This window comes from Trichechus manatus, unplaced genomic scaffold (assembly GCF_000243295.1).
Source record: "Trichechus manatus latirostris isolate Lorelei unplaced genomic scaffold, TriManLat1.0 scaffold00079, whole genome shotgun sequence".
Lineage (NCBI taxonomy): Eukaryota > Metazoa > Chordata > Mammalia > Sirenia > Trichechidae > Trichechus > Trichechus manatus.
In genome coordinates, this window is record NW_004444015.1 from 9,292,429 (window position 1) to 9,306,683 (window position 14,255).

A 14,255-nucleotide genomic window follows, 5' to 3' on the forward strand; every position below is an offset into this window, starting at 1 on the left:
AAGGCAGAAAAAGAAGAATCTCATTCTTTTCCCATTTTGATGAGCTGACTTCTTCACATGCCTCCTTTCTCCTTTTAAGAGCTAGTGCCCCTTGAATGCATTACATCCTTATCACTTTTTTAGGGAAGTAGACCTAAGGCATCTATCCGTGCTAGTTCTAGGCTCCTATGGGAAGTCCATTGTCACTCCTGTTGCTGGCAAATTGCACGTACAGCCACTTTCCTACCTGGAGGAGCCCTGGGAATGAGTGGATTTGATATAACAGTTTTAATTTTTCATCCCAATAGCCTCAATGTCAGAGATATTCTAGACCTGAGTGAGATGTTGCCTACGTAATGCCACATTTGGGTAAAAAGTCCAAAACGTGACAACAACATGATGCCATGGTACTGTTAGATTGACCATTCTTTTTCTTTCTGTTTTGTCTGAATTGACTGATGTGTGGGGCATTGAGTCAAGACAGCCTGAGACCCAAAGCTGAGCCATTAAGTCCCAGATGTTCATGATTTCCAAGGAAATGTTCTGTGCTTGTCGTTATTACTCAGATGGCTCCTTAAATGCTGTCATCTTGGCACCTTTTGCACTTGCTAAATTCAATTTGAATAAAGGAAAGGAGAGAGAGAGAGACACAATTTGGTGGAAAGCAATTAGCCTGCACTTTGGTGACCTTCCTGCTTTCCACTCATGATGAATTTTGGGGTTGGCGTTTGCATCAGTCAGCATGTCACTTTCAGTAGAATCTGGTTGTACGTTACCGACAACCAGTTGTATCTAATTAAACAATAATGATAGCAGCACAGGGCATTTTCCGGGAATTAATGACCAGCTAGGAAAAGCTGATGGCTGGAGAGTTAGCCAAAGGCTATTAGCTTCAGTCTGCCATTAATCTCCCAAAATGCCCATTTGTGACGTCATTGATGGTGTTGAAAAATGAAATGCAGAGACAATTTACTGATGTTTATCCTGTACTTCTGAATAACATGTTCCCTATGCATTATCCAGAAGTCGATTTTGGTTTGTTTTGTTTTTATCTTCCAATTACCCTTTAATCTAAAATATGTTGCATATATGGCGGTGCATGACAATGGAATTTTTGAGCTTCCATGTAATCTTGAGTAGTTTTTTCTTTTTATAAAAATCCAAGTTTAAGAATTTTCTTTACATATTTTAGGTGATAAAACCAGAATTTGTCTTGAGCTTTGATGCTGGAATTTGATAACTGTCTATATTACCGTAACTATCTGTTCATGGTAGGAAATTGTGGCAAATTATTTGAATAGCAGCTGTTGCTAGCTAAGATGTGCATTCAACAATGAGATTCTAAGAAGTTATAGCTGCATTCCTAGTAGAAGTGACTTCTCTGCTGGGTAAAGCTGTGGTGGTGTGTCCATATAATATTTGTGATTACTGTTGCTGAACGCTGGAGGAAAACAGAAAGAGAACTGACTAAAATATTCATTGCCTTCTTGCATAATTTAATGTCTTACAAATGAAGACAACAATTCCAAATATAGCCAATCCATCAACAACTTGTTCTGAACTCTTATATTGTTTTAAATGTTATGTTGATCTATATATCATTTTTCCCCCAAATATGAAAGACAGTTCTGGAAGTTCATTAAGATCCCAGCCAGTAAGCTAGGAATGTTTTGCCAAACACAGGAACATCAGATGCTATCTAGTAATTTCTTTCAGCCAGAGGCTGTTTATTTATTTAATAATTTTACAAACACCATAGCATTATTCTCTCCATAAGAAGCTTGCTGGTGGTAGCGGTCCTAAATGCATGTTAAGTGTGTGCATTCGGGGAGTAGAATGAGTCAGCATGTCATTAATCACAGCTTTGGAGGCACTGACTCACTCCTGGGGAAATGGAATGGCCCCATTTGTAAGAGTGTGAAAGAGAAAACATCCATTCTGGGGTCAGTTCCCTGTTCCTGTGAATGTAGATCAAAATTTGCACCCACTTTGGTGGGTGGTTATCAGGCTAAAGAATGTGGCTGAGGACCCTGTAAATAACTTGTTTCCAAAGGGAGAAAACACTAGTGATATCCAATCCTGCTTATGAGATGCACGAAGAGCCTAAAAAGGATTGGGGGCTGAGAGGAGCCTGGTACATAGCTAAGGTCAAAATTTGAGAATCTGGCCCGGCCCTTCCACAAATGTCCAGCAAGGTAGGTCTTTGATGCAGTGTTGAGTATTAGCTGCTCAACTGGAGTCTGTTGTCTTCATTAAGGGGTTTTGAACATCTGAAGACATGTGCCACAGCCCTCAGTTCTCTTTCAAAATCAAAGAATATAGACCAGTGCCCTTGATTCTTGTGTCAGATTCAGGTACAGTAGATACTACCTGGAAGTCAGACCCTTTCCAGTAGATCGAGAAAGGAAATGTAAGCTCCTAGTTCACCGATAATTGGTGAAAACTAGCCAGTTTCACCTGGAAATATTTATATTGTCTCTTAAATGGAAACACCTGAAATCTACAGGGTACATCTTTACATACAACATGGGTATCAATATTAAAGTTATTTGTTTGCACTTCTAGCAAAGTCGAACACTCTATTATTTTCATTGTCCTAGCAATAGGTATATATAGCTGAGTAGCTATTCCTAGGGCATTAGTATTTTAAACTAACCCCTAATAATATAATCTCCAAGATAAAAATTTTTTTTTCTTCTAAACTGTTCTTAGGAATGTTGTTTCCTTAGTCTTCCCTGGGAATAGATTAGATTTAAGTCGATGGCTGCTATCATGAAGCTCTAACTTGAGTTCATTTTGTTATGTGGTGACCACAGTTCTGGATGACGCCCCCCCTGGCACACAGGAATACATTATGTTACGGCAAGATTCCATCCAATCCGCGGAATTAAAGAAAAAAGAGTCCCCCTTTCGTGCTAAGTGTCACGAAATCTTCTGCTGCCCGCTGAAGCAAGTACACCACAAAGAGAACACAGAGCCCGAAGGTTTGTGCACGACAGCCGCGTGTTTTGCTTGTTTTCTCTCATTCTTTCATTCTCTGTCTTTTGGATTGTGCATTGGCCTCTGGTGTGCTGTGTGTTGCTCGGCCCCTGACGTAGCTTAGGTGGCCCCTTGGCTGGCTGGTGAATGTGTTATGCAGTCTCCGATGTATAAGACAGTCATCTCTGGCCCAGCGCGCAGCCTCCTCCTGCTTCTCGAAGCTGTAGTATTTTCAGCTGCTGTCATCACACCGCCCCATGTTGGCTGCCAAAGTTGCTTGCTCCTGTAGCCAACATCTGGCCAAGCCGGGTCCCATTGCCTTGCATTCCTGAAGCAGCAGTCAGCTGAGGAATGGCCCTTCTAAAATGAACTAAGGAGAACTTTCTTCCAAATTGTGTAACTCTCCTCCACCCCATACAGCTTCTGCCTTGCACTCAGAGAATGCTCTTGGTCTACTTCGCTTGCTGACGCAGGCCCAGACTGCCCCCGTAATGCACGCCCAGTTGCACTTTGCCATGGTCAAATGCATGCCTCAAGGAAACGATGAGTAGTTTGTTTTTCTTTTCAGCTCAAGTACAGGTTTGGACAACTCGCTGGCATTTAAACTGAGGTTAATAAGGTATTCATTGCAACCCATGCCATAAATCTACAGCTGAAGGACTTCATCTAACTTTTTTTTTTAATATATCCAAAAGAAACATACTTCACAATTCTCTACAATAAAAATGTGGTAAACTTTTTACCATCTGTTTACATTTCAACTTCCAAAATGACATTTTGAGAATTATACTGCGTATGTTAATTAAAGAGGAGCCTTGGTGGAGGGGTGGTTAAGCGCATGGCTGCTAACCCAAAGGTCAGTGGTTTGAACCCACCAGCCACTCTGTGGGAGAAAGCTGTGGCAGTCTGCTTCCGTAAAGATTACAGCCTTGAAAACCCTATGGGGCAGTTCTACTCTGTCCTATAGGGTAGCTATGAGTCGGAATCGACTCAATGGCGATGGGCTTCTCTTTTGTTTTTTGACACTAATTAAAGACTTAATGTAAAAGAGCCTGTGTTCCCCTCATATCAAATGCTCTCCATGCAGTTTACCAATGAATAACGCTGGTAGTGACAGAAGTGACTGTCTTTGGCAGTTGCTGTATCCTTTGGCATGAATGATTCTGGAATGCTTTCTAAAGGAGGCTTTCTTCCTACTTCTATTTGCCCTTTTGCAACCTTATGGGGTCCTCATTACTACCATCTTTTTGATCTCATTACTACTGTCGTTTTGAACTGGAGAAGTCTGCCACATGATTCTGTTTAAAGTTTGGTGTATAAGGAAATTACTCCTAACGGACTCTAGTCCCTGGTGTTCGAAGCAAAATTTTAAATCTCAGAGTCTCCTTTTTCTACTTTCAAAATGGCTGTTTAAATATATTTGGCAGAAAATGAATAGAGCAATAGAATAGAGCATTTGCATTTATTTTCAACCTATGCTTTTGGTATCCAAGCTGTCCACTTCGGGACCCTTTCTAGTGAGTAAACCATTTTGGGTAGATTGGTAGAGAAGAGCATAACTTGATTTGGTGCTTTAATGAAAGACAAGTTTTAACTAGTGACTTTACTGTTTATAATGCATTCTAGTCTTTTCTGCTTTCTTTTCTCTAAAGTTATACGTACTCTTGTTTTTTAAAGTTATGTATACTCTTAAAAAAGGATACAGATACTGTTTTTGTATTTCCAAATCAGGCTGAAAAACAAAATTTGGTTTGAGTAAGGAGAATGAGCTATTTAAGAGGCAGCTGCTTACATTCAGTCAAGCAATTAGAATCTTCCTTCAAATTGTTTTAATAATACTCGGATTAAGAAAACAGTTGAAAAACTGAATTTAGCCTCCTCCTCCCTTTCATTATTACATATAAGCTTGACGGGCTCGTCTTTTAATTTTCAAAATATCATCAGGAATGTATTGTGAATAATATGAATGTTTTCGGTATTCAGAATTTTTTAGAGAATGGTTAGCAGTTGAATGCTCTTAAAATAAGGTTTGGAGAGTTTTGAATCTTTCATGTTATCCCCATGTTGAGTGGCTTCCATCACATGAAAAGTGACTGCTGTTCACTGGTATAGGTCGATGATGAGCATTGTCTTCTCTCAGACTGAAGATTTCCCGCAGTCTTGTCCTCCTACCAGGTCCTCTGGAGCAGCAAAGCCAGTCTTTCTCTCCTTATTCCTATGAATTATTTTTAAAGAGTCTTAGACTCATTAGAGGCTTTCTGGGATGACATTTTACTTCTATCTATAATTATACCATCCCGCTTCAAGCAAGGCCCTGAAAGCAAATGGTCAACCAAGGCCTCATAGTGAAAACACTTGATCTCTGTACAAATTAACAGGATCCAGAAGACCTTAGATGAGGGAGAAAGAAAATATGGTGTGCAACAGACCCTGGATAAATGAGCAAACAATGCTGAGAAATTCACACACTTGCTTCGTGTAGGATACCTGAACTCATCATTTCAAGGAGCTGTAGTAACTGGGTTTGGAAGGGTTCAGTGGCCATTCTGGCAACCTGGAAGATTCTTAGAAGACTGGTTTTTAATACTGTAAGGTATCATCTATAGTTCTCTCTTAAAGTTGTGATAACATTTTATTATAGCTAGTAGAAATAAAAGAACTCTTTTTTATATATTTCTTTTTTTTATTTTTTCCCATACAAAAATTTATACATACATTGTTATGTGACTGTAATTGCTTTCCCCATACTGTGACAACACACTCCTCCTTTCCACCCCAGGATCCCCATGTCCACTCAACCAGCTCCTAACTCTCTCTGCCTTCCCATCTCACCTCCGGACAGAAGCTGCCCGTTTAGTCTCTTGTATCCACTTGAGCTAAGAGGCACACTCCTCACGATATCACTTTGTGTCCCACAGTCCAGTCACATCCCTGTCTGAAGAGTTGGCCTCGGAAATTGTTTTAGCTCTAGGCTGATAGAGAATCCATGGGCCATGCTTTCCAGGGTTCCTCAAATCTCAGTCAGACCATTAAGTCTGGTCTTCTTACTAGAATTTGAGTTCTGCACCCCACCTTTCTCCTGCTCCATCAGGGACTCTCTCGTGTTCCCTGTTAGGGCGGTCATTGGTGGTAGCTGGGCACCATCCAGTTCTTCTGGTCTCAGGCTGATGGAGTCTCTGGTTTATGTGGCCCTTTCTGTCTCTTGGGCTAATACTTTCCTTGTGTCTTTGGTGTTCTTTATTCTGCTTTACTCCAGGTAGTTGGGACCAATTGATGCATCTTAGATGGCCGCTTGCAATCTTTTAAGACCCCAGATGCCAGTCACCAAAGTAGGATGCAGAACATTTTCTTAATAAACTTTGTTATGCCAATTGACCTAGATGTCCCCTGAAAAGAAATAAAAGAACTCTTTATTACAAATGAGTAGAATCTTAGTTTTAAACTATGTCTCTGACTTGGAACATTTTATTCTCATTTGCAGCCTTTTGAAGAGAGAGCCTCCCCCTCTAAAGGTCTCTGTGCAAAAGCATGAGCTTAACTGGCCTTACCTGTGAATGTCTACCAATTGCACACCAAGGTGAAGGCAAGGGACAGGATGGTTAAGCCATCCATTGTCTAGTCTGTGCTATTCCACCCTGGCAGTATGACCTCTTCTTCTGAGCTTGTGTTTATCATCAAAAACCCTCAAGTGAAAAAATGAAATATTCATTCAGATTTAAGGGAAAATAAAGTTTGTAGTGCACAAGTTTTTAGCAATGACTAAATTAGGTCAAAGTGTTTTGGGTGCATTATCATAAAGCTGGAGTTATTTTTCCTTAGTAAATTGATAAAATCAGCCAAATGTTATCAGATTAGTGTGTACCATGTCTTCAAATTTCTTTTCATTGGCAATATTTTGTTAAGAGCCCAGTTCTTTCCACAGTTTATGACTACCTGAGATTTGGTACAGATAAGTTACTTACAATTGTTCATAGTTATCTATATTTTTAAAGTCATTTCTGTAGTGAGTCCAAGGCCCTAGGAATCCAGAATACATCGAAGGACTGAAATATCTCACTAGCTTTTCAGGATACACTAAGCCAAATTACAGATTGCCAAAAACAGGCTACTATTTATGAACAGCCCATTCTGAAACAAAGTCTTTAATCTGTTCCAAATAGTTGTGATTTTCACTGATGTGATTATTTCCATAAAAACCATTTATGATGTAATCTTGTGTGAGTACTGGAATTTGGCTGAGAAAGCACATGCAAGTATCTGAGAGTCTAATTTGGCCCGATACCAGCAACGCTCTTTGTTTCAACGAAGCCACAGAAAGAATGGAGATCATTACCAAAAATCTTTTTTTTTTTTTTTGCTGTTCCAGGAGTCTTTTGGCAAGAAGAGGTATAATCTTCATGGCTTTATTCTCTTGCTCACTTTCTCTTTCTATGTCAAGTGTGCCAAAATTAAATCACTGATTTAGAGTAACTTCTGAAAGCCAGTCTATTACCAGCTAGTTGCTACTATTCAAATGCTAGTCAGTAGGCTTTTACTGATATTTGAAGATTGTTAAATAGAATCACACCAACATATACATGCTTGCAAGTCAATAATGTTGAAAAGCTACAGAGAAAAAGAAATGATGGATTCCCAGTGTTTGGTTTCAGGATTTAAAACCTCAAGTTATGACAGTACATTTGAAGGGCTTAGCACAATATAGGAAAATACTACGGAACTCAGCAATCACATCACTGTTTTCTAATCAGGCATCTGGCCTCTTTCTTACAGTCCTGTTTTCCTATGATTTAACAAAATATACATCCGATCTCCCTCAGAACATCCATAACCTTTTTATGCAGAGAGGCATACTTCCATAGTGACTATGGGTTGGAGAAGAGAATCTGTGCTCTAGAGTGCTGATGAAGTATGGCAGCCTTCACCAACCAAGAGAAAGCATAATTATGTGCCTAATGTAAAGGGTGTGCATTTGTAACAAGCACAATGACTATTACCTTTGATTATATCTTAGTTTCTTTGCCCTAGAAAGAGCACCTGTCACCATGAATAACAGTCTTGCCTAAATGGTAGGAGAGGAAGAAGGTAGATGAATATTAAGGAACATGCTAAGGGAAGTGTTTTTATTTTCATTTGCAAACACTTGTTCTCCGGCCATGTTGTCTCCTGTTATTCTGTCTTCCTTATTTTAATATGGATTTTCCTTTTGAGAAAAATGGGCCAGTATTAATTTAAAGTCATAGTCAATTCAGTAGACTATTGTTATACTCTTTGGTCACTAAGCTACAATTGAGTAGCAACCTCTGATGCTTGACACCTGAAAATGTTTTGACCTTCTGGAACAGTATGACTGGGTTTATGTCTGTCCCCTGGAGATGAGAATTGAGAGGATATTCTTATTCTACTAGAAAAAAAAAAAAAAAAAAACACTGGGCCATGTCTTTGGGTGATTCTGAAGAGAAAAAAGACTTTATTCCTAGTCTTTTTATTTCAAAATAACTGTATCTTGAGGGCACCCTGCCTTTGATTTATGACCTGAAGGATGACAAAATGATGCCAGAGAGTTTTCTTTGCTCATTGAAGCAAAGGGCAGCTTAACTGCAGAGTCTCAAGAAAGATAAAAGAAAAAAAAAGAAAAAAAAAAGTCCAAATTTAAATCAAATTCTAGCCAGAAAGCTGAAAGCCTTGGTGATTAGCTATTAGTAAACACCGTCCTCTCCCCACGAAATGTTAAAATATGTTTCTTTTGGTTGCATGTTAAGAATTTCTTAGAAGATAACTCAATATGTCCTAATAGCATTAGGAAACCCGTAATGGCATGGAAAAACGTTCTCTATTTTCTCCAGTTTCCCCACCTTATGGCAGCAAACATGAAATTAAGTCATAGTTTGAGGATAGTTTCTACTCTCTGGAAAACTAATAATCTAATCAAGGAAGTATACTTAGCAGCCAATAACTCAATTTCAGGCCAGGATAGGCATTTATTATTCTCTTATTGAGTATAATAAGCATCTCAATTCAGTCTCCAGGCTGGCTTTTACAGTAGAAACTAATAACCATTCATGCTTTGAAAACATAATTCACTTTTCAAAGCTGTAGGCCTTCCGTCTCCCTTGAGCCTAGGTTTCCCCAATGTAGCCGTGGTGATGTTTTCCTGAAAAGAGAGTGCTCTCTCCTTTTCAACTCTCTTGACTGTGGTTTCCATAGGTTAATATTGGAGGTGGATATTTCTCCTGTGTGTGAAACCAGCACTGCCGACTTATTTCAAGCATTTATTAAAATGACTCTGCTCGGCAAAGTCTACTGGATGAACGACAGTGTACGGTGGTCACATTTTCATTTAGAAAATAAAAGTCAAAATTAAAGTAATAATACTTCAAAAATTCGCGGAAATTATTCATCAGTATGAGTGCTGCCCCCTTCAAAGGCAACACATCAGGGATCGTGTTGCCAACGTACTTCAGGGGTTCTAATGTTTCGGCAACTCCTCGTGCTTTTTTTCTGTTCTCAGCCGGTTGATAAACCACTATGTTCCACATTCATAAAGACATAACCCGAACGAGTTGGCTGTTTCCAAAAATCAAGGCCATCCCTGATGTATGGTAACCACAACCAGTAACATTTGTGTCATCTGTGACACATGTATTTCAGAGTAGAACTGTGCTCCGTAGTGTTTTCTTTTCAGTGGCTGATTTTTCTGAAGTAGATCTCCAGCCCTTTCTTCTGATCCCCTTGTGGGTGGACTCAAACCTCCAACCTGTTCTGCCTGTCTTTTGTTTTAAGTGATAACTCATTTGTGTGGTTGAAGAGAATGCAGGACTGAACTATACTCGTTTTCACCATACTAGTATTATCCACATTAGGTTTTATGGAATACTAATCATATAAGACCATCTTTGTTAAAAGACACATTTCCTTGGTCATATACTTGTTTCCCAAAGTACACAACACTCTTGGAGAGTCATGATACACATGAGCATATTAAACATTTTGAAGAGTCCTACAGATTTGGGAAGCTGTCTTACATTGGGCAACTCAGTGGTAAACAAGATCTTCAAGCTACTGGCCTCTTTTTATTCAAAATACCTATTCACTTCTCATCTTATGTTTTGACAAGTAAAAACACTTTTGAAAATTAATATTCTTCCTTTTCTCCCTAACCCCCACCTACTATCTTCCTTAGGCAAGTGCTACTCAAAGTGTGGTCTATGGACCTGGGCTGTTTCTGAAGTTGTTTGTTACCTGTCCAAGATGAGATAAGGAGCTTGTACAGAATGTAAGTTAATGCACTGCTTCCTTCGTCGAGGAAGTCTTGCTGTCTCTCTGTGGAAAATGTCAGCTTAATTAAATAGTGTGCTTTGTCATAGTTCACAGACCAGCATTTGGTCTGCAGACCACACTTTGAGTAACGTTGTTGTAGAGTAGTGCTTTTCAACTTTGGCTGCACATTGGAATCACCTGGGGACGTTTTAAAAAAATATTGATGTCTGAGCCCAACATCAGACCAAAAACAAACTAACAAATAAAAAACTCTGCAAAATCCCTTGTGGTGGAGCGTCAACATGGGTATTTTTTTTAGAAGCTCCCCGGGTGATTCTAATGCGCTAACAGGGTTGGAATCACTATCCTAGAAAATAATCAGCTTGGCGTAGGGTCTGTTGAGTGATGTCAGCTGTCAATTCAGAATTCTTCCCGTGCTGATTGCATGGGCCTCTTGAGGAGTTGCTGTGTGATTAGAAGGCACAGCTAAATAAGCAAGACTTATATGCAGGGCTTCAAACCGGTTTGTTCCCGGTTCAAAACCCTGCTGAGAATTTCCATTTCCACCCCAGATATACTCAATCAGAACCTACATTATAACAAGATCCCCCAGGTGATTCTTATGCATAATAAAATTTGAGAACCACTGCTCTACTAGTAGTTTTCACAACTGGTCCCTAACCAGCAACATTAGCATCACCTGGGAACTTGATAGAAATGCAAATTCTCAACAAGGGTTTAACCTGAACAAACTGGTTAAGAAGCCCTGCTCATATGACCTTTAGAACTTGTGGCCATATAAGGTATCCATCCTTCCCACCACACATACACCTTACACACCACTTTCTAAAGTTCCCTTGTCTCTTTGCCACTCTGCACTTTTAGAAAAATAATCAGGCTTCTCTACAGAAGCATGGTTATCTGCCACCTTGTGACCAACATCCTTTCTTGCAAGCAACTGTTGCCAACACTTGCTCTATTCTCAAATCCTGATTCAGGTTGTAAATGTGGGTGGAAGATTGTAAAAGTTGATTCTAGCTACTCACAGCCGTGGTATCTGTCCCTGAGTTGCACCAGAGGATGTCATCATTGAGGCATCATGCTCTTATCATATAGACATCATCATCTAATGTAACATCAAATATTGCAGTGGCATGTATGTGAAAACTTACTTTGACATGTTTGGGAGGCAATAATTGCTATCCATGGTCACAAATCATTTCTAGACTTCTAAATTAAACGGATTTGGGTATCTGTTATAGTCAGCTGCATTTCTTAGGGTGCTTAAGAATAAGCAGCTTGAATAGTGCCCATGGGAAATTGTTGAACAAGATCTGTTACATCCTGCAGTCTATCAACATCCTGTGTTTTCTCAACACTTACCCTTGTCTTGCCTCACAGCCATTGTCTACAGAAACTACAACATATCAGAATCACATGTCCACTTCTACCCATGTGCTAGCAGATTTCTACTTGTGATGCCCGGCTACTTTAAGATACGTATTCTCAGGACAGCTCCAGGTCAACCCAAGAGCTTCCCTAGCTTTGGGAGCAACAACTGTACATTTGCTCAAAGGCCAGGTCCACAGGGAAGAAGGGGAAGGGAGCCAGCTCCACTGGCTGTGGAGCGAGAGCATAGAGTGAGAACACAGCAACACCCCCTACCCACCTGAGCAAGTCCTCACCAAACCCTGCTAGGAAGGGGCTGTTGTCAGCATTTCACAGAGGAGGAATCTGAGATAAGGAAAACTTAAGTAACTTCCCTACTAAGTGGCAGAACTTTATTTGAACGTGGTTTTTCTGGTCTGTAAAGCCCATGCCCTTCCTCTTCCATGGCTTCTGCATATGACCACCTTTCCTCTCTTGCCCCATATGCAGCAGAAAAGACATCTTAAGTTTAAATGAATCAAGTCCTGCCCACACTCTGTCCTTAGATTCCTGTGGTCAAGTGGTTGCCAGAAGGAGAAAGGACTCAGGAGGTAATTGGTAATTTCATGGGCCTGGTTTACTGATTTAGGACTAGGTAAATGTCCAGCATACAAAAGAAATAAATGAAAAGACCCAAATCCTCAAGAAGCTGATGATTTTGGGGTTCACAAGGACACAGTAGAATGATTAATGAATAATTCAGTTCAATTTGAATGCAATAGAATTGTTCCAAGATAAAAGCTATAAAAACGTCATTTGCCTAATCTCCTTTCTTTAAGTCAGGGGATGCTCATCTCCACCTAGAATAGCTGAAATGAGGAAAGACCATTTCTAATTGTTAAAAAGCTGATTCTAGAGGCAGGGCCAAGAAGGTAGAGTAGTCAGATGCTTCCGGTGGACCCTCTTACAACAAAGACCCGATAAAACAAGTGAATCAATTATGTATAACAATCTAGTAGCCCTGAACATCTAAGGCAAAGTTGAGGAACCGGACTGAGTGGCAGGGGGAGGGAGAGACGGTTCTGAAGCAGTGGAGGAGTTGCCAGACCTGACCTGGGGAGAGCCTGAGGCCCTCAGGCCTGATCAGCTCATGGGTGTGCTGTGAGGCAGGCAGCTGTGTTTGGAGGTGCGTTTTCCACACTGGGAGAAACCCAGAACCAGAGAGAAATTGACACCACTGATGGAGTGTTCAGTCTTGCTCCGAGTGCCGTTGAATTGATTCTGACTCATGGCAATCCCATGTTTTTCAGAGTAGAACTGTGCTCCGTGGGGTTTTTAATGGCTGATTTTTCAGAAATAGATTTCCAGGCCTTTCTTCCATGGCACCTCTGGGTGGACTCATACCTCCAACCTTTTGGTTAGCAGCTAAGTGAGTTAACTGTTTGTCCAACCCAGGGACTTCAGGTATTACCTAGTGGTCTGGATATTAGCAATAGATTCTGTCTCATCACTTGTTAGAAGTCTATTCTCCAGCATAAGGTAAATAATGAAAGCAGTAATTGACAATTACTGAGAACTTAACTATACACTAAGCCCTTTACCTAATATTATCTTAATTCTCACAAAAATCCTTGGAAGTAAGTAGGTATTTTTCTCTCCATTTTATGGATAAAGAAACTGAGACTCAGAGAAAGGAAGTAAATTGTCCAAGGTCACCGGAATGGGAAGTGGTAGAGCCGATACTCAAGTGCAACTTGTCTCTCTCCAAAGTCTATGGTCTTCCAATTCCAACAGAATGTGTCTCATAAAAAGGATGGCCTTAGAAGGAATTCCCATTTCGTTCTTCAGTGATGCCAGTAACATCTTATTGAGACACATTGCTTGTTCTACTAAGTCAGCAGAAATGGAAGGACCTTGTGCTTGCTGTCTGAAAAACAATACTTTAAAGAGATGGCTTGTTCTTGAGAGAAAAGAGAAATGGTGGATTTAATTTTAATTTAATTTTAAAATGCTTTCATCAAATTTGACTTGGTTAAGGCGCTTTACAATGTGAAGTGTCAGATTTGGGATTGATTGATTAATTAATTAATTAATTAATTCATTGTGCTGATGTTCACTTCTCAGCTACAGGCCTGTTCTTGATCACCTCAGGCCAATTGACCTTCCAGCTCAAAACCTTGTCTCTCTGACCCTTATCTGATGACCTAAGTGTCTGCATGACAAGACCATCATTGCTAGTGAGAAGGGCCTTAAAGCACATGAAGAGAAAGTCTTGCCAAACTGTGTTGGATCGCTGTCAAGACATTGTTCTTTGTGACTTTCACATCGAATGAGATTGCACGCAATCACCCATCTCACTCAGAAGCATGAAGAATGAGGTCCCAGGAATTTGTGTGATGTATTTTGGGCAGAACAGTCCATAGTATGCTTTTGTTAGATGCGTAGCTGTCAGTTTTTAGCATCTTCTATATGCTATAGCACCTCAAGTTTGTTATTGTTAATCTTCCCAACTACCCCATGAGGTAGATGTCATCAGTCTTGAAGGATGTTGTCTTAGTTATCTAGTGCTGCTACAACATAAATACCATAAGTGGATGGCTTCAACAAAGTGAAGTTTATTCTCTCATAGTCTACTTGACTAGAAGTCCAAATTCAGGGCATCAGCTCCAGGG

General features: G+C 40.1%; 1 protein-coding gene across 2 annotated transcripts in view; it reads left to right on the forward strand.

The window, feature by feature from the left end:
- Window positions 1-14,255, forward strand: part of FGF13 (fibroblast growth factor 13) — a 540,850-nt gene that overhangs the window by 346,236 nt on the left and 180,359 nt on the right. Inside the window, exon 2 of one of the 2 annotated variants that reach the window (XM_004380939.1) lies at window positions 2,796-2,963. The exons of the other annotated variant lie outside the window; for it this stretch is intronic. Within the exon in view, the coding sequence (XP_004380996.1) occupies window positions 2,796-2,963 (168 nt within the window). The remainder of the gene's footprint in view (window positions 1-2,795; window positions 2,964-14,255) is intronic. 2 annotated transcript variants of the gene reach the window in all.